Source organism: Anser anser (assembly GCF_964211835.1).
Source record: "Anser anser genome assembly, chromosome: 5".
In the NCBI taxonomy this organism is placed as follows: domain Eukaryota; kingdom Metazoa; phylum Chordata; class Aves; order Anseriformes; family Anatidae; genus Anser; species Anser anser.
This window is the reverse complement of record NC_139725.1, coordinates 49,975,390-49,993,988: the sequence shown is the minus strand read 5'-3', so window position 1 is coordinate 49,993,988 and position 18,599 is coordinate 49,975,390. Positions and strand designations below refer to the sequence as shown.

General features: G+C 44.2%; 2 protein-coding genes across 7 annotated transcripts in view; one reads left to right on the top strand and one right to left on the bottom strand.

Moving 5' to 3' along the window:
- Window positions 1-2: 2 nt before the first annotated feature.
- Window positions 3-12,949, bottom strand: LOC310900628 (uncharacterized protein; the record flags this gene model as incomplete). Of its 3 annotated transcripts, none has more annotated exons than XR_014585280.1 (3): window positions 3-8,229; window positions 8,540-10,099; window positions 12,182-12,949. XR_014585280.1 is itself a non-coding variant. In XM_083838867.1 (2 exons), the coding sequence occupies 2 exons, from the start codon at window positions 12,947-12,949 to the stop codon at window positions 10,058-10,060; spliced, it is 810 nt and encodes a 269-aa protein (XP_083694993.1). In that variant the 3' UTR covers window positions 3-10,057. The 3 variants fall into 3 exon arrangements, 1 of the variants encoding a protein (XP_083694993.1); XR_014585281.1 differs by having other exon boundaries at window positions 3-8,637; window positions 9,425-10,099; XM_083838867.1 differs by having other exon boundaries at window positions 3-10,099.
- Window positions 12,877-18,599, top strand: part of CCDC88C (coiled-coil domain containing 88C) — a 91,787-nt gene continuing 86,064 nt past the window's right edge. For all 4 annotated transcript variants that reach the window (XM_083838836.1, XM_083838837.1, XM_083838835.1 and 1 more), the window contains exons 1-2: window positions 12,877-13,007; window positions 13,126-13,226. In XM_083838836.1, coding sequence (XP_083694962.1) covers window positions 12,948-13,007; window positions 13,126-13,226 — 161 coding nt within the window. In that variant the 5' untranslated portion in view covers window positions 12,877-12,947. The remainder of the gene's footprint in view (window positions 13,008-13,125; window positions 13,227-18,599) is intronic.

Sequence of the window (18,599 nt, the reverse complement as noted above, 5' to 3'; positions counted from 1 at the left end):
CAATACTATTTTGTGACTAAATATTTTATATTAAATTTTACATCAGCAACTGTCTTGAGAAAAAATTCAGGGAAATAGGATGGAGTCAAAAATACAAACCTATAACTATGAAATTAGTATTCCAAAGAGACTGAAATTTCATAACTATAATGGTAGACTAACTTATCGAAATGCAAGATGGATGATTTAGGAATACCAGTATATTGACTCATTTGACTTACAAAAATAAAAAAGGAGTAATTGAAGATGAAGGAAAATGGCATTAGTGGTATTTTTTAAAAACTTCTGATTCCCTTTGGAATACCAGTTTTAGTGAATCAAAGATGGTTGCAGAATAAATGCTTTACAAGAATACCATCTTTTGAAAGTTATTCTAATACTTGATTGAAAAACAGCAATTAAACTTTGGGTCTAACTTGATGACTACATTCTTTCCCCTTTTTCCAAACCTAAATAATATTAGTTATTAATTGAAACTAAGTGTTTGTGCTTCCTTACTGCTTTTACAGATGGCTTTGATTGGATGGCAGCGCTTCTTATAAATAGGAGTTTATTCAGTTCCCTTCCTTGCAAATGAGAGAACCCTTCTTACATATATTTGCAGGAGTTGATTTCTTTTTCAGCAATCGAAGCACCAGTGCTGCAACTGTCAGGATGTTACAGATGTTAATGTATCATGTACAAATAGAAATAAGAGAAATTAAAATCCAAGGCTGTATAATAGGTGGCCACACACACATGAAGGTTAGCAATCAGTTTTTAAAAATTGAGTGTTGCATGGCAGATTCAATGCTAACTACAAATGTCAAAGCTTTTGTGCTTGAACTTTATTAATACATGTTAGTAATTTCAAATTTGAGTGGAAGTACACAGTAGGGAAAAAATAATTAGCCATCTTTTCCTCAAAAGGTTAATTTGAAATCACTTTCCAAGGTCAAGTTTTTGCAGTGTGTTGCAGGAACATCTGTGACAGGGCAGTGCTCAGCAAAGTTACAGAGTGCAAGAGTTGAGCAGTTGGTCACTAAAAGACTAGGCACAGTCTTCTGTGGCAGTGTAAGGGTGCCCTGCTGTCTCAAAGGCATGTCTAAAAGATGATTTCTACAGCTTTGGTATCATAGAAGACAATTTAGCAAGGAAATCTGGAATTCTGCAGGTTTTCTTGATTAGCCTGCATTTAAATCCTTCCCAATCTGTCAGGCTTTACTTATCATAAAGCCCTAACGTGTTTTTTTTTCCATATTAGTCACCTTTATGTTCTCCAGGTTATGCCCCAGAAAGTTATTCTTCTGAGTAGTAGATGATAGAAGGAACTTCTTTGTTGATTGTGCGTGTGTGTTCCTTCAGCTATTCAGTGCCTCATTTTGTGTTGTTTGATGCTGCAGTCTTTCAAACTTTCAGGTGCTTTCACAGTATTTATAGGGATCTTGGATTTTGGATTTCAGTCATTACATTTAACAGAAGAAACACTATCCTTAAATTACTAGTTATAGTCAAAAGAATAATGAGTATTTTTGAACTTCATTTATTTTCATGAAGTTTTAAAATACTGATAAAATATTTAGCTCACATCTGTGAATACTAACTTGTAGTTGGACAGTTAGTTGTCTTTCCAATTATCGAGTTAGTGTTTGTGGCCTGACAGTACATGCCTATAGTAACACATATTCATGGAAGTTGGAAGTAATCAGGAAGGAGGTGAGTTGGGGACAGTAGTGGGTATCTCTTGCCCAGTGACTTTCACTTTTCCATTCATGAAAGTCTTGAAATGTATTTCAGAAAATAGAAACAGTGGGATTGTGAGAAGTAATGAGTATCAAGAGTGGGTATGAGTTAGGTGATCAAAAATGATGTTAAGAAACTATGTTTTATTCTAGATATCTTTCTGGATTGATGGTTTTTACTCTTAGTTTTAATACTATTTGTCTGCATCTCAAGAGAGCTGTGTGTATATTGTACTAAACACAGCTTACTAGTCTTAATTGCATTTTAACTGTATACTTAGTATGGTGTACAGGGTAAACCCTAAGTATTGTACAGGCTATTTGACATGTATTTTGCAGGGTAAGCAATTAGGTTGTTTTGGTGAACACAAATGAGATGGAGAGGGAGGAATAATATTATATTCAACAGCTACTCAAGAGTTGTCTGAAATAGCTAAGAACTGATGCCTTTTGTAAGGTAGCTAGGAACTTTACATGTACTTAATATTTTGGAGAAAGTGTATGTGTGACTCTGAATGGTAAAGGGTGCAATATAACTTGTCTTCAAGTACATACACATTTACGTTTATATTGTATGTGACATAGTCCTTTAGCCTGGAGACTTTCTCTGATCTGTTTGTGGAGAAGGTTTGCACCTCACCTTCCTCATACCTGTATGTGGCAGCAGGCCCCCTGTGCTCCTACAAACCTTCCTGAGGTGTCCTAGACTGGAGATGGAGTGATGTCCCTTCAGTGGTCAGAAGACTTGCTACTCGTTACTGTCATGTACACTTCCCAGCTTCGAGCCTCGGCTCACACTGGGATAACAGTCAAAAGAAGTTTTCAGCTTCTCAGTCATGTCCCTTCTCTGATATAAAATTAATAACTATTTTCTGACCACACGGCTTTTCAGCTCCTTCAGTTCCATAGCAGAAACGTCTGTGGATGAAACTGTTCACCAGGCACAGTTGAATCACTTCTGCAGAGTTCAGTGCCTTTGGATGTGGCTTACGCATTCCTGGGGTAGGTGCCACCTAGGTATCGTTATTCTGTTTTCTCCTAATGATAATGATCAGTGCTCAGCTATGGAGGTATTCTGTTTCAGTTTTTTCCTTTGTTCAGGCTTCTGTTAAATACTACTGCAGAGGTTGCAGAAGTTTCTCTCACGAACTTCAAAAATACGGTACCTGGTCCTCCAAAGAAGCATGTCTTTACACGACTGTAAGTAATTCCAAGATTTCCAGATTTTCTTCCACTGTACACAGAGGGTGGCTGTTTTCAGGTAACAGTGCCCATCACCAAAAAACATATCCCCTGTGTCATAAGGGTGGAAGGATCTGAAAGCTGGGACATCTAGCAATACGTTGCCTCTAAAATGTAATATACCTACCTGGTAACCAGCGTAAGTTTGTCCATCTCTTGTAGCACACCCAGAGGAGAAGTCATTTTCTCCCGGAATTTAGTGTTAGGTAGGGCCAATCCTTTTAACATAACAAGATTGAAACTGTTAAGATATCTTTGGCTTTGTTTTCACAACTCCACAAATTTCAGAAACTTTATTGGAGAACTGACTCGTAAGAATGTTTTCATACTGCTGCTACAGCTCCATTAGGGATTTAGATTCCTTTCAACCCAGCAGGTTACGCTGGTTGCCTTGCTAAATTATGTTTCCTAACATCTGTAGAGTGGCCACAGACATTCAGCCTTACCTTTATCAACCATTTTACAGCTGCAGAAGCATCCTGGTTCGAGATAGGATATCCACGTAGGATATTGAGACTCATTCCAGGTAAATTGTGAAAGCAGGAGGCCAGATGGGTTACCACTTGGACTCATCCACAGCATAAATGTAAAACTGGGCAAGCATTCAAAACGGGCAAGGAAGTGACCGGCAAATTAAGTTTTTCAAGATAAGTCGTCCACGTGCACCTGCTCTTCCTGTTTTCTCTTTCTGGAATCCAGAAGAAATCAAGGGTCATAGCTCAGTCCAGACAGGACAGAAGGCACATGGATGTGCTGCAGGTACAGCAAAATTTTGAAGATTTGTAAAGCCTTCACTCAACCACAGTCAGAATATAAGGCCTGCTATCGTACGAAGAAAATGTAACTTGCTAGGTTTTAGGAGGTGGCTGGCTATCTGGCAACTTCGTATCTTGATTTTCATATTGCTCTATTTGCAGTCATATTAACTGGAGCATATATGTGTGTTTTTAAAAAATATAAATTTTAATATGTGTGTTTTTTTTAAATATAAATTGAAATCAATAAAACTGTTCGGAGCTGAAATGAAACCCCATGAACTGCTGAGAAAAAGGCAATTTTTTAAAAAAAGGAGGGAGGACATGCAGTCTCCCGTATGCCAAGAGTGTGAACGATGTAAAAACAATATAACCCAGCGGGTAGTCTGAAAAGCATGCATGTCGAATGATACTGGCAAAGGACTGAAATACCTCCTGACGTCCAGTGATTTCAGAGCTATGCCAGTAGTCTCATTGCTCTGTCACATCCCCCAGAGGTGTAAGGTACCGGTCTGCCACAGGATTTTTCTGAAGTGGCTCAGTGCAAGCAACTCTGTGTGATTTGGCTTCAGAAGTTATTTGGCATTAGGGTGAAATTATGCTCACAAACTCTGAATCTCTCTGTGTACAGACTTGGGGTGATTTGGGCTGAATAACATCGAATTTGATACTCTGCTTGTAAGCAACTTTAAATGACTTGTATAAAGATACTGGATTTGGAGCTGTCCATCTAAAAGGGTTCAGAGGCATTCAGAGGTCAAGTTTATCTCTGCTGGTGTTGCTTCTGGAAGTCTGTGCATAGGGGAGCCCTAGTGTTATGCTTATGGATTTTGAGACGAGTCTAGTCCTTTCTCTGACATTTCAGATGGACATTTTATTGGCTGAAATCTTGGAACTTTGAGTTTAATCTACACTTACCTCACTAAAGCTTGTTTTAAACCTGCTGATGTTGAGTGGCCCTTTGACAGCGGTGTTGTTCAGGCGGGAGGCTGATGCTGCTACATTAGAGGGTTCACTGCAGCCTTCCACCTCCTGGTGAGGCCAGGGACAGAACTATGGCATGTCCACTCTGTCACTGTATTGATGCCGAGTAATTAAGGATCCCTGAAGGATGGTACGAGCAGTTCTTTAGTCTCTCCATTCAGCAGGATCTGATCAATGTTGTGGCTGAGGACACGGAGGTAATTGGAAGCAACTCCTGAGGAGCTACCCCATGAAAGTCTGTGCTAACAACAGTGAACATCTGGGAGAAACTAAAAAACATTTCCAATCTGCTTCTACACATCTGAAAACTGTGTTTTGTCAGATCACCTTATCTTGAAACAAGCTTGTTTCCTTCCTGTGGCTCCCCACGGCCCCCAGAATTCCCCCCACATGAAAGGAGCTTCCTCTGCTGCTGCTGTCATCAGGGTTTTGCAGATTAGCCCAAACAGCTGGAAGCTGCGATTCTTATTAAAGAAATAACTGCTGGGTAAAACCAGCAACAGAGCGTAGCTCTGAATGTATCTGAATATATAAGTATGTTTGTATGTGTTTAACCTCAAAATGGAAATAAATCTTCTACCCCTTTAAGGTGTAGACTACCTGCACTCAGAAACAAGGAAAGGTAAATGAGCAGGAGAACTAAGTATGGCAGCTGACAGTAGAGCAACACAAGTGTCTGTCTTTCTTTAGAAGTTGCTATATGTACATGGTCTTTTTGTAAAGAACTTTTCAAGTTTTCTTAGTGTGTATGTAGCCTGCTATAATCTTCATCTGAAGATACAGGCACTAGTTCACATTAAGAGCACACGTTCCTTTGGAACCACGCGTAGATAAGTGTGTGTTTTGTAAGACGTGTTGTGGGATTTATTTTTGTCATCCATCAGGTCCATACAGATGTTCTGCGCTGCAAAGCGAGAATGACCACAGCCCTCGCTGCTCCACTGTTCTGACTTTCTGGTCAGTTTGGTGAATAAAATGGCCTCTCTCTATTTGGGCATTCAAAAATCAGACCTCCTTCCTGGGAGTGAGGTGCTTGACTCTAGTGACCTAAGCTAGACTCAAGGCGCTAGGATCTGAACTCCACTCCTTTAATATGTTCACTTTTCCTGATTAAACAGTATTTAATTCATGTTAACTTTGTAGTAAGGAAGAGCTCCGGTTGCATGGCATCTTTGCATGCAAATCATTCTGACAGTGCTTTAGCTGAGGGAGGTGTGACTTTGGCTACATTGTACGTAACATGGTATCTGAAGGAAATGGCTGGGGTAGTGGTGGTGGTTGTGTGGAGCTGTGAGCAGTTCTCTGCAGCCTATTGCCAATATAAGGATGCTTGATTGCAACCCCAAGGAAAAACGCATTCCTGCCTCATAACCTGGCAATACGTGGTTCCTGATGGCTTTACAGGGAACTCGCTTCAGCCCCTTGTCCCTGCGCACAGCCTGGGTCAAGTTCTACCCAAGTCACTGCCCAGGTATCCTTTCTTTTGACACCTAATCACTGTATCGCTCTTCTGCTTTTTAAGACAGACTCAAAGAGGTCAAGGTGGGGGGAGACCACTTGCATGGCAGAAGGGAGAAGCAAGGCTCCGTTCCTTGGCTATCCAGCTGCAAGAGGTGAGTCAGTTCGATGTCTGCAGCCATACCTGCTTTTTATATCCAAGAATTGGATGGACCTTTTCCCGATGTTGCTGTGAGAATTAAGAATAGCAGAGCTTCATGTTTGCATGCTAGACCTGAGGACAGCAGGCTAACAACAGAATCTGTCAAAAGACAAGTGACCTTTGTATCGCCAGGCAATTATGGTAGCCCCGATGCCATGTGCTGACAATTTTGTGATTGACTGCAAGATCTCTTGGTTCTTTTCATAAACATCACAACAATGGCAGAAGTTCTACAAAAATGTACTTTATTGATCATATCATCCCTAATGAAATTAGGATGTCAGAGTCATCAGTAGATTCTAACAAAACTCCTTCATCTTTCAATTTATCTTCACAGTGAAGCAATACTACTCAAACACAGCCTCACTATAGATTACATCATCCTAGAGAAAAATAAATGAAATACATGCCTAAATATATGGATGCTCTTCAAGGGATCCATTACTTCAGGAATGAGGACTGTCTACTTAGAACACTGTGAGTGTAGTGACAAATTTCCAAGAATCGTGGAAAACTAACTCCTTTATGAAAAAGATTGGCAAGCTACTAGCGATGAATAAAAACTAGCCAAAGAAAGCCAGATGGTTGCCACAGCGCCTTTGGAAACTTCTTGTAGAGTCCTGAAAACACAGCTACAGATGGCTGTGATGGCAGGAAGAAAATCTGGCTTTTGAAATCCAGAATAGATCATGCATCTAGGCTTCCACTACTGCAGCAATAATAGTGGCTGTTTTAGGGTGCTGCTGATATCATGTGTCTGGCAGCTTGTAGTATCCTACAATGCTTTGTAAAATGTTAGCAAAGAATGGGTAGATCAGATGTTGAACCTGTTGAAGTCACCTTCTGTGTTTCACAGAATGGTTGAGGTTGCAGGGGCACCCTGGAGGTCTTCTGTTCCAACCTCCTGCTCAAGCAGGGCCTCCTAGAGCAGGTTTCAGCATGTTAAGTCAGTGCACTTGATACATAAAGCATTGATCACCTATTTGTAAATTTTTACATATTCTTGTAAAATGGCTATCTATAGCCTGTTCTTTAAGGTTATTATTGGAAAACCACATTTTCATGCCTTCTCTCACAATACCTCAAAATGGGAGGTTTTTATTTCATTAGTTCCTGCAGTTCTTAAAATTCTTCCCATGTCTGACTCTCACACAAAGTGAATTCAGGGTGCTGTCTGAGCCAGCAGCACAGCCACAAATTTCCTCATTCCTGATATTGTTCCCTGTCTGCACAGACACAAATTTCCTCATTCCTGATATTGTTCCCTGTCCTAAGAAACAACTCTCCTCTTGGTAGGTATCTGAGATGGTGCTCCCAGCCTACTGTCAGCTACCTTACCACCTAGGCTTTGTTAGCTTCTCCTCCTTATTCCTTGCACATGAATTTACTTTTCTTCAGCTCTAGCCAGCCTAAGTACTTTGCAAAGCTGCTTATAAAATATTTGGTTGTGCTTACCTGTTATTTTTACCTGGACAAAAATGACCTCAGTGTAGATATTGACACACTCTTTAATAATTTAAACTCCAAAACAGCAGGCTGAGGAATGAACAATTCCCTTAGGGCACTGGACCTTCAAAATCACATTTATATTTATAAGGACATTGGCTAGCAGTGATTGAAAGGAATTGATGGTGATGATTTGAAAATATTTTCTAATGTGAGTGGAAATACATTTTCAAATCATCGGTGTTAAATCTACCCTTTAACATCCTGAAACACTGTTCCACTTGACATATTTTAGTTTTTTCTTTACTTCCCCATTTCCCTTTGGAGTGGCCAGTAACAGTCCCTAGTTTGGTCCTATTGGTTCTTCTGCCTATCTTGTGATTCCCAGTTAATGCTGCTGGGGTCACTCCTCTTTCAGCTCCTGCAAAGAGAGAGAAACTGAGGAACGTAAATGGCAATCACCTGCCTCAGTTATGTTCTGTGCTTTGATGAGAACCCAAGTTTTGGATAACGCCTCCAAGCCTTTAAGCAGTTATTTTGGTCCTTGCCTCTTCAGTAATCACTGTTTCAACAGATCAGGCCCCATTATGACTTTAAAACCTACAAAATATCTTTCCCTCTCCGCTACTACTTCAAATTACGGCCTTGCTGATTCACCAGATGTGTAGCTTGCACGTTCCAGCACACAAGCCCACCGCTGTGGACCACCACTGCCAGCCTTTGTGTCTTACCTCACTTCAGCTCCTAACTTCAGTGAATTTGTTCCATCCCCTTTCAGGTTCGTGAGCACATTGGGGCTGCTGCTGCTGCTGTGGCATTCATCACCTCCCTAAAGAAGTCACATCAAGGAGGTTATGCCAACATTCCTGCATTTGCCTTGAGTGTGAGTACTCCTCTGTTGCTTTCAAGTTCTTCCAGAGAGAGAGACCACTGCTGTTCCTTCATCCTCTCCCTGTATCTTTTGCTCAGTGTTATCTTTATTATTTGCCTCATGCATTTAACTCTGTATTTTTCTACAGACCCAGACATCTATGAGATACTCTGCCCAAAGTCTCTCCTCTTGTATTTTGAATTCTATGTTATGTTAATCCTGTCAGGAGACTATGCAGCTGGCCTAAATTTCAGCACTGAATGAACGTCACACCCTGTACCAAAGGTTAATGCTAGGTTTTCTGGGAGTTTCTCTCTGAATGTTTCCTTTCAGACCCCAGCCACAGAGACTCAGTAAATCACCACCACCACCCTGCATTCAGATTGATATAAGGCATGTAAGCAAATATTTCTGGGGTTTTGTTTATGTTTTGGAACACAGTTTTTTTTTTCTTTTTAATTTTCATTCAGATTTCTCTAAGACAGCTTTTTTACTAGCTCTGACCAAATAAAATGAACAAAATGGAAAACCGTATTTCAGAATCAGATGCTGCAAGGGCCAAAGCTATCTTCTGGCCACCTTCCTTTTTCCCTGGCACCCGTTGTTTGCAGCTCCAGAGCCTATTTAAAGTAAACCTGCCCCACAGCTGAGAAGTTGGTTGACGAACAGTAGAGTCATATTTACAAGAAAGCTGCTTAACGACAGTCCTGAGCAAAGGAAGAGAAAGAAGCCCTTTCCTGATTACCATGAGTTTAACTCCCGTATTGTAACCTTGTAAATTCTGGTATTCCCATCCCTCAGCAACTCGGGCTTCAGAGGGCGGTGAATGGCGGAGCTTTGTTGGTGGCTGTAGTGGTTGCCAGGGGACTGCCTGCGGACGCTGAATCACGCCATTTACAGTCAGCCTCGAGGAACATTTGGAAATGCTCGGGCTTCGAAATTTCCTTCTGTGGTCTGCGCTGCGGAGAGTCGAGTGCTTTGTGGCTGTGAAGAGTGCTTTAGAAATACACACCGTGATAACAGGCATTAAAAATGCCGGTGTCTCTAGCTGCTTGTACACTGATAGTGCTTTAAAATGTTGTGCTGGTGCTTCTTGCTTCTCCGATGCTTGTATTTTGAGTTAGGAGCTGTCTGTGCGCAAGTGGTGTGAAAACAAGTTGTTGCAAGTCACATTACATGCTACAAGTGTGCAGAGTGTTTTCCACACTTGTTTGCCCTAAGAGGCATGGTTACCAAATACAGTTGCATGTATGTATTTGAATCTGAGCTTTCCTGGATATATTCACTGTTGTGTATTTTATTTTGCTTGCTCTGTGAAGGCAGCAGCTTCAGGTGCCCCAGAAATGAGAACTCGGCATGCAGTGGGAAAAGGGAGCTTTCACAAGCGGTCTTTGATGAAAGACGAGTACCTAAAAGAGAGCTGCCACCAGAAATGCCAGGTCACAGTTTGGAGAAAGCACGGTAGGAAGCACCACAGGCCGGGCTGGGGCTGACAGGTAGGGGACACAATTCCTGAGGGCAGAAAAAAAGTATTGGGCCTGGGGGCTAAGAGCGAGGGCGTGTTCTCTGGGACTGGGCCTCCCGCTGCTCCAGGGCACGCCGGGTCCGGGGCTCAGGCCCCACAGCCGGGCGGGCCCCGCTCCCTGCAGCGCCCCGGCCAGGCCTGCAGCACCCGCGGCGGCCGGCGGGGGGGGCCGGTGCTGCGCCCAGGGAACGGGCCCGGCCAGAGAACGGCACGGAGCGGGGCCGGGCACGGGGGCCAGGCCGGGGCCGGGCCCGGTGCTATGTCCCCGGGCCGTTCCGGCAGGAGCAGGCAGCGTGTGGCTCCCGGCTGAGTCCTGCGCCGGGTGAGAAACGGGGGCTTTTGTAACTGTGCCCCGAGATGCAGGACACAGGCGCATCCCTTGATTACCTCACGGTTTGTGACCCCTAAATCTGACAAAGCAACTATTCTTTGATTTTTAGGAGTTTCTGGAGGCATACTCCTATAAACGGGTCTGATTCAAGCTGTGAAAAGGAGGAAAATAGTTTTGCATTTGTATTCTGGCTTCTCTGAAGGGGTTGTGTGTTTTTCAAATATTATTCAGTCCTTTTTCTTTTGACTATTCATTAACACAATCATCCTCTGCTGTAAGCGCAGCAACAGCTTTAAATTTTGTTTAATGAAATATATTCACAAGGCAGGAGATCACAAGGCTTCAAGAAGTTAAATTATAGCAGTCTGTCTCTCTGAAGTGTTGAGAAATAATTAATCATTCCCTTTCTCTCCATACCTGAGCAGGAGTTGTTACACTCAAAAGCATGCTGTTTGTCCTTCCAACTAAAGCAAACAGTGTCCCTGCAACCTCCTTCTTTTCAGCAGCAGAAAAGCTGAGACAACATGATTCCCACAACACAAGGTAAGTGTAATTTAACTGTTTGTTACCCCCTCGTACATCCTCTCGAGGACCTTGGAGAGAAGTGGCTGCACCAGGTTGTAAGCAAGGGGTAGCTCACAGAGGTCTGGTCCCCGGTATCATGTGTTGGTCCACAAGGTTTAAGGATGTTTTGATCATGCCTGATCATTAGCATGCTTAAATAGCATGTTCACTAGCTAACTGAGGGCCGTTCCTGTATAATAAATGGGATCCATCCAAATGCAGACCTGGAGTTTTGGGCTACTCCTGGTGTCTTTAATAAGAGCAGGGAGGTTTTCCTCCATGAATGCTTCCCCCTGCGGGGCTGGGCTAATGAAGCAGGCAGCGAGCAGGGGTAGTGCAGGCAGGAAGGTGCCATCTTCCCTCAGGCTGACCTCGCCTCAAAATGGCTGATGAGGGGTGACCAACTCAGGACAACCCCTGCTCTCCAACATGGGGGAAGTTTCCCTTTTTCTTCCATAGACGTCTCAGATGACAACATCCCTCCCACTAATGTATCTGAGATTTACTGCCAGATTTCCTGATTATCACTGACTCTACCTACACGGCTGCCTAAAATAAAGATCCTCGTGAAACAAATAATTAAAACTGATCTTATGTGGGACAAGCAGGCCGCTGCAAAGAACAACATTGTCTGTCACTTCGTAATGGATTGCTTACAAACTGCTCAGTTCCTACAGGCAAAACAACATCTGTCCCTCCCCGACAGAACGAAGCTACACACGTGTACCCACATCCCTTCTCAAAAATAGGGGTGGGAGATTGAGTGGTCAGTAAGAAAAAGAATTGCAGATACAATTTGCCTGACTTGGTAAGATCCAAAATATATTTTGTGAGTTTACTGTGATTAAATGAGACAGACAAAATGCATTCTGAAGTGGCTGATGCACAGACTATTGTATGAAAAATAGAACACGCATTCTGGGGAAAAATAAAGTGGTGTAGTCATCCAGATACAACTAAGAAACAGAAAAAGTCCATTAGAATTATGGGAGAATGTCAGATTATCTGGAATTATTATTTTTTAACTAAAATAAATTAAGTTCTGCCCCCCTTCCCCCCCCCCCCCCCGGGAAATAACTCACTTGCTGAGCGATTGCTGTGGGTGCTGGGGCAGCAGCGGGCCCACGGGCTGCTAGCCATGGCCCACGGGCTGCTAGCCACGAGCTGCTAGCCAAGGCCCCGCCGTGCTCGGCCCCGCAGAGGAGCGCTGTCCCCTTGGCAGCGGTATCCCTAACAAACCACCTGATGCTGCTTGAGGACAGCAACGAGGACCGAGTGCTGCTTGCCCCTCGCTTCGTTTTACTGGAAGCGGGCGTGAGATCGTGTACACCCCCCTTTTTTCCAGAGATTTTCCCTTTCTGCCCGCTGGCGCTGAGCGGGGATTCAGCTGCCCCCTGCACCCCCCACGCAGCCACCTCAGGGCCGGGCGGGGGCACCCTCCGCCTCGCCTCCTCCCGCCCCCGCCTGCCTCCCATTGGCCCGCGCGGGCCTCTCGGCGGCTCCCATTGGCGGCGGGCGCCGCCCGTCACGGCGGCCGGGCTGTAATGGCCGGGGCGAGGCCGCGCCCCGCCGCAGGTAGCAGCGGGGCCGGGACGGGGCCGCGCCGCGCGGGCTCCGGGAGCGGCCCCGCAGGAGCCTCCCGCCTCCGCGCCCACCCCCCGCGGGCGGCCGTTGCCCCCCGCCGCCATTTCCCTTCCCCGTTCCCCTTCGCCGCGCTCCGCCGGGCCGGGGGGCGATGAGCCGCGGCTCGCCGCCGCTGTAGGCGGGCGCTGCCCGGCGGCGGGGCCATGGGCTCGGCGCCTTTGTCTGCCGAGTGAGCCGGCCCCGCTGCCGCGCCCTCCCGGCGACATGGACGTGACCGTCTCCGAGCTCCTGGAGCTCTTCCTGCAGAGCCCGCTGGTGACCTGGGTGAGTCCGGGGGGCAGGCGGCCGGCGGGCAGCTCCCGAGGCACCTGCTTCGGCCGCAGCACGCCCCCGTCCCTCTTTTCCGTCCTTCATCCTTCCTTCATCCTCCCTTCCCTGGCAGGTGAAAACCTTCGGGGCCCTGGCGAGCGGCAGCGAGGACAAGCTGGGCATGTACATGGAGCTGGCGGACGGCGTGCTGCTCAACAGGATCATGCTGCAGATGTGAGCGGGGGCACGGGGCGGGGGGGGGAACGGCACCGGTCGGGCGTCTGCCTCCCTTCCGACGCCTTTAGGAAAGTAACAAAAAGAAAGGGGGGGAATGCAACCCTCCGTCCCGTCCGGGTTTGCTTTGCTGCTTCAGCTCCTTCTGGTTTTGCACGCTTTTAAACGGCTGCCTCGTTTTTAGCGTGCTCGCGCCCTTCAGGAGAGGCTGCGTTGCAGGGTAAATAAGGAAACGAAAGCGCTTCATCAGATGAAGCTTTACTGGGGGGGTTGCATCTGAAGCATGTCTACGTGGTCGTGTAAGATTTGGCGTTAAAAACAGATTGGTAAAGAGAAAACTTTACTTTGGTAGCTAGTGTGTTTTTCAGGCAGTGCTGTAGAGATATGTCTCGAGGAAACTTACAAGTAGGTTAAAAGCCCAGACTGAAAATAACTCTTTTCTTTTAACCCTGAAGTAAATTGTTGCTAAAGCATCCATTTTTAACCACATCCTTTCCTGTCACTGCTCTGCTATGCGCAGATCCTGGCTGTTTCTGTTTCGTCTTTGTAATTGCTTTTAAATACTCAGAAATGCATCTGATAAAGAGCTGGCAGGGAAAGGTATTTGACTTGCAGGGGAGGAAGCTTCCAATATCACCCAGTTCTGGCACTGCCCTTTTCTCACAGAACGAAACCAAGTAAAGCTCAACCAGTGACGTGAAGTTAGGCCAACTTCAAGCACATAAATGAAGAGTGTATATTAGGATCTTTAAACAGAATTCTTTTTTTTTTGAAAAGTAACTTAAAAAAAAGTGTGAGAATCTGTGTCCCACCCTCTCAAGTTGGCAAGTTCTGTTATCTTCTGGTACCTGGCTGCTCCAGCTGTAAAGGCAATCGAGCTTTCTTCATGGTGGAAATTCTGTACTGGAACTTGGACAATGAAGATCTGAAGGTGATTCATGATTCAGAGAAGGACCCAGATCAGTCACCCCGCTTGGGGTTGATGCAGGATTGGTGTAAAATGGAGCAAAGTGTTAGTTGTAAAAAGAAGATGCAAATTCTAGCATTTCTGAGGAATAATTATGCTTCCAAAAGAGAAGTTTCTGCAAATTGGAGCCTTGAGCATGAGCATTCAAATGCAGATTTGTACCTTTTCCAAAATGTGGGAAATGGGATTTTGCACCAAACGCAATGGTCATAAATCAACCAACCAAACAAACCAACCAAAAAAAAGCACTAAAGATAACCAACCGAAGTGTCAAGGACCTGTAGCAATTGTGAGTCTGCTGTAGATTTAACTAACTGGACTGTCACCGTTCTCTAATGTGTGAAAGAATTAACTATTTCAAAACAAGGAAAATGAACTTAGTACTTAGTCACTCCCAATTTTGGTTACTAAATAGGCAGAAGTTTTGTGGTTTTGAATGACTGTAAAATTCTGAAGCGAGCGATAGATTTGAGAAGTGCTTTATCATTATAAATAAAAAACATATACAATAAAAATATACATATACAATATATACATATACAATAAAACTTAAGTATTTTGTAATTGGCCAGTTGAAATATCTAAGGTGACATAAAATTCTTTGGGTCTGTGGAGCAACTTAATGGTGCTCTGGGGACAGGGAGCGAACAATAAAAGCTTCTTGAAATGAGGAATTGAAGTGTATCGACTAACAGTGCAGGAACACTATTTGGCATTTTGTTGGTTATCACGTTGGTTTTGTCGATTATCATGTTGGTGAGAAATGCCCTGGCATGTTTACTTGCCTCAGGCAGTCAGGAAAGTAAGTTTGTTTCTTCCAAAAGATAATCTCTGCCAGCAGTGTGGCAGTGTTCTTGAGGGAAGCACAGGCAGGATTGAGTAGGAAACTGACCCATTATTCACAATTGGAGCTTTTTTCCCCCCCTTTTAGGCAGCTTTGGCAGTGTTTCTAATGGTGGCTGGGGAGCTTGAAATTAAGACGTTTCTGCTGAGAGCCTGAAGCTGTTTAACTAAGGAAAGATCCTGGCTATATTTATGTATCCTGACTGAGCAGGGTGCTGTCTGTGACCTTCATTTGTTCTGACCTAACCTTTAGAACTTGCAATGCAATTACTGCTTACCTGTAAATTGGGAAGGCTTTACAAGGAGTGTTTCTGCCCCACAAAGCTTTCAGAATAGAAAAATAAATGTGTTTTTAAAATGCTTGCTCACCGGTTCGGCAAGCCTTGGTCCCTGAAGATGACTCTTAGTGCTTGGCTTGAGATTTGTTCCTGCTGAAATTGTATTAATGAGGGCCTTTAACGAATGTGATAAAATTTGGTATGCCATGATACCCTTCGTTGCCTGAAAGCATGTGTGCATGCACACATGTGCGTGCTTGCAGAGAGTCAATAGCTGCCCTCATGTTGTGGGTAGCTGTATTCTTGCCCATGTGTTATTTCAGTTTTAGTTATTCATGTTACTCTGTTTGCCTACTTACTGGAGCACAAATAACACAGGCATATGACCTTACATCTAGACACTGGGTGTGATGCAGTGCTTTGCTGCAGACCAACAGGTTTCTTTTGATGAAGGTTTCAGAAGCCAAATTCTTTTGAATTTCCTTATTAAAACTAAAATGCTTCTTGTCCTCCAGCTAAGCAGAGTTGAAGTTTCATACGTGGCTAGAAAGTCTGGTGGCTCTGTGAAGAAATCCAGATATACCTGTTGAGAGTGAGTGAAAGTAAGGCTGTTTGAGGTGCAGAGAGGGCTGTGCTAGTTCAGTCACTCTCCAGTTCCTGTTGTAATAGGTTGGATTTTTCCCAAACGCTGTCTGGCAACTTGGAATGGGTGGAGAAGATCCCAGTGCTGTGATGTTGTGGCGTCGATGTTTTTAGATAGTGGGTTCATATCAGCAAGGCGACCATGTCACCAGGGAGGTGGTAGGTGATGTTTGTCCCTCTTCCTGCCTGTCGGGTCCCTGCTGTGTGGAAGGAGTGAAAACAGGGATGTGTCTTTGCACTGTTCTCTTTTAGAGATGAGGCAGGTTCTGCCACGGCCTGGTCAGTAGACAGCCAGCTGTTGGGCTCTGCTGCATGGCTTTTTTTAGATGACCCCTGATGGCGTGAGACGCTTCTAAAAAGGTAGCTAGAGATTGCATCGCTTTGAGTTGTGGTGCTTAAGCAGGTAAATCCAGTAGGAAGAGGCATACAGCAGCATTTGGATTCCCACTTGTATCTTAAAGACTTAATTTTTTTCAAGTCATTTTGCTGTAAATGGGTGGTTTCCTCTTCCTGTGTTCAGTCCATGTGTGTACCCCAACGCATCTGCATGGAGGCTGCGTTGACTTTGCACATTTTCAGTAGCAGGTTAACGCACTGTATGTGGTAATGCTTACGTTAATCTTCATAGTGGATCTGCTGTGTTTCTGGCAGATGTGTGTGTGTCAGGTAAACGAGCTTCTCTGTGGACAAATTTTAAAGAACTTTTTTAGATGGTTGCGTGTTACTTCCTGGTATGAAAGTAGCACGTGGTGACACTGAATAGACTGCCTTCAGTGTTAAGGTTGCAGCTGTGTCATAATACCCCTGAGTGTAAGCAAATATTTACCCTGTTTAACTTCTTATTGGAAGCTCTATTTGGGAAATTATGTGAGGGATTTATATGTGCAGGCACCTCAGTGCTCTAATATTGACTTGTTCTAATCCCTCTGACTGTAGATTCTGCGTTCCTGTTAAAACGTTCAGGAAGCAGAAGTGTGTGTCAGGAATACATCTGATTAAACCATTTGTATTAAAACCACATAAAAGTTCACAATAATGGTTTTCTTGATTTCATTTGCAGCTGCCTCAGTGTGAGGTAGTCATTCTGCCTTCTTTAATTTAGACCTCGTGACAGGAACAACCAAGTTGCTGGTGCCTGCTTCTTGTGGTTTGCAGCAAGCAGCATGAGGAATGGGCAGCTGAAGATACACATCCGTTTAACTTAAAATCACGTTTGAACTTCCATTTTTCAGGCAATTTAGAATCCCCTCCAGCCTTCAGTGTCCTCATTCCTCTTTATGGTAGAGGAGGAAAGAGAATTATATGAGAATTGGGCTAACCCAGGCCTGGTGCGTTTGGAGTCAGTGAGCTCGGTGCGGAAGGAGCTGCAGGTGCTGTCTGGGGACACGGATGCTGGACACACCTGGCATTCTGATCTGTTCTGATGTTCAGTGACCCTTGGGCACAGTTTGAGGGCTTCCCCATTAATTACCTGAATTATTTGTCAGAAGTTGCTCAAAAAGGATTGTCATTTTGAATTCTGGAAACAAAATATATATTTTTGCCCTGTTTTGTTGCTTTTAGTTTATTATCTGGTGGCTTAAGGGGGTGAGCGTTCAGGCACTGGTGCTGACAGCCCCACATCCTCTGAGCTCACGGTTCAGCTCCCATCTCCCTGTCCTTCCTTTCCTCTTCACCCCTATAAAAAGCCTGAAGAAGGCATACAGATCAGAGGACTTATTTGAAATGCTTGTGTATACAGTGAGGCCTGAGACTTTCCTTCTGGTGGTTTGGCTTGTTTTTTTTACTTGTTTGGTGAGGGCTGCCCATGGTCACGCCTGTCACACTGCCTTCATCCTGTTTAGTGAAGGTCTTTGATGGTGAGGGGTAGGAGGTTTTTAAAAAACATGAGGGCTGCAATTTTTATTTTTGCATAAGGGAAAGATGAAACATCAGAACTAGAAAAAAAAAATATCATTGAGGTTGGTTTCACTGATTTTCTTCAGATACATTCAGACACTGATTCTTTTGGTTTATCTGGTTACTGCTGCCAAATAACCCTCTTCAGTTTTCAGGGTGACTGTTGGGAAGAGTTTCTGTCAATAAAGCTCATTTATGGAGCGTCACTAACTGAACAAGGCTATAATATGTACAGTGCGGTACCAACAGCGCTGTGTATTCAAAGATAGAAACTCATTTAAGCACAGAACTTGCCTCTTGTTGTATGATTTTAGTCAGGCACTTTTACCCAGTTAGGACTTTGTTTCATTTTCCCACTTTCCCCGGCTGTAGATCAGGTTGTGCAGTCGGTTGTGTTTTGAATATGTTGCTGTCTCTGGCTTTTTAGCTTCTATACCTCTTACACTGAAGTCGTCTTCGCTTCTCTTGAGATTGTGTTTGTGGGATGTTTTTGGCATCTCATTCCTTCCCAGGCTCTCTATTGCCATAAGCAGGTTACCTCAGACCACACGTCTTGGCGTGTTGCCCCTTCTGATCCAGGATTTAAAACAATAATTGGAAAAAAAAGGATGATTAGGAAGCAGTGGGGTATTGATTGATGAGAATGAATTGTTGGTTTTCCCTGTGGAGACAATAAGCCATGTGGTGGTTTGAAGTATGCACAGTGCTGGCCTTCCATAGCTTGTGTCAAAGGGTCCTTTCTGA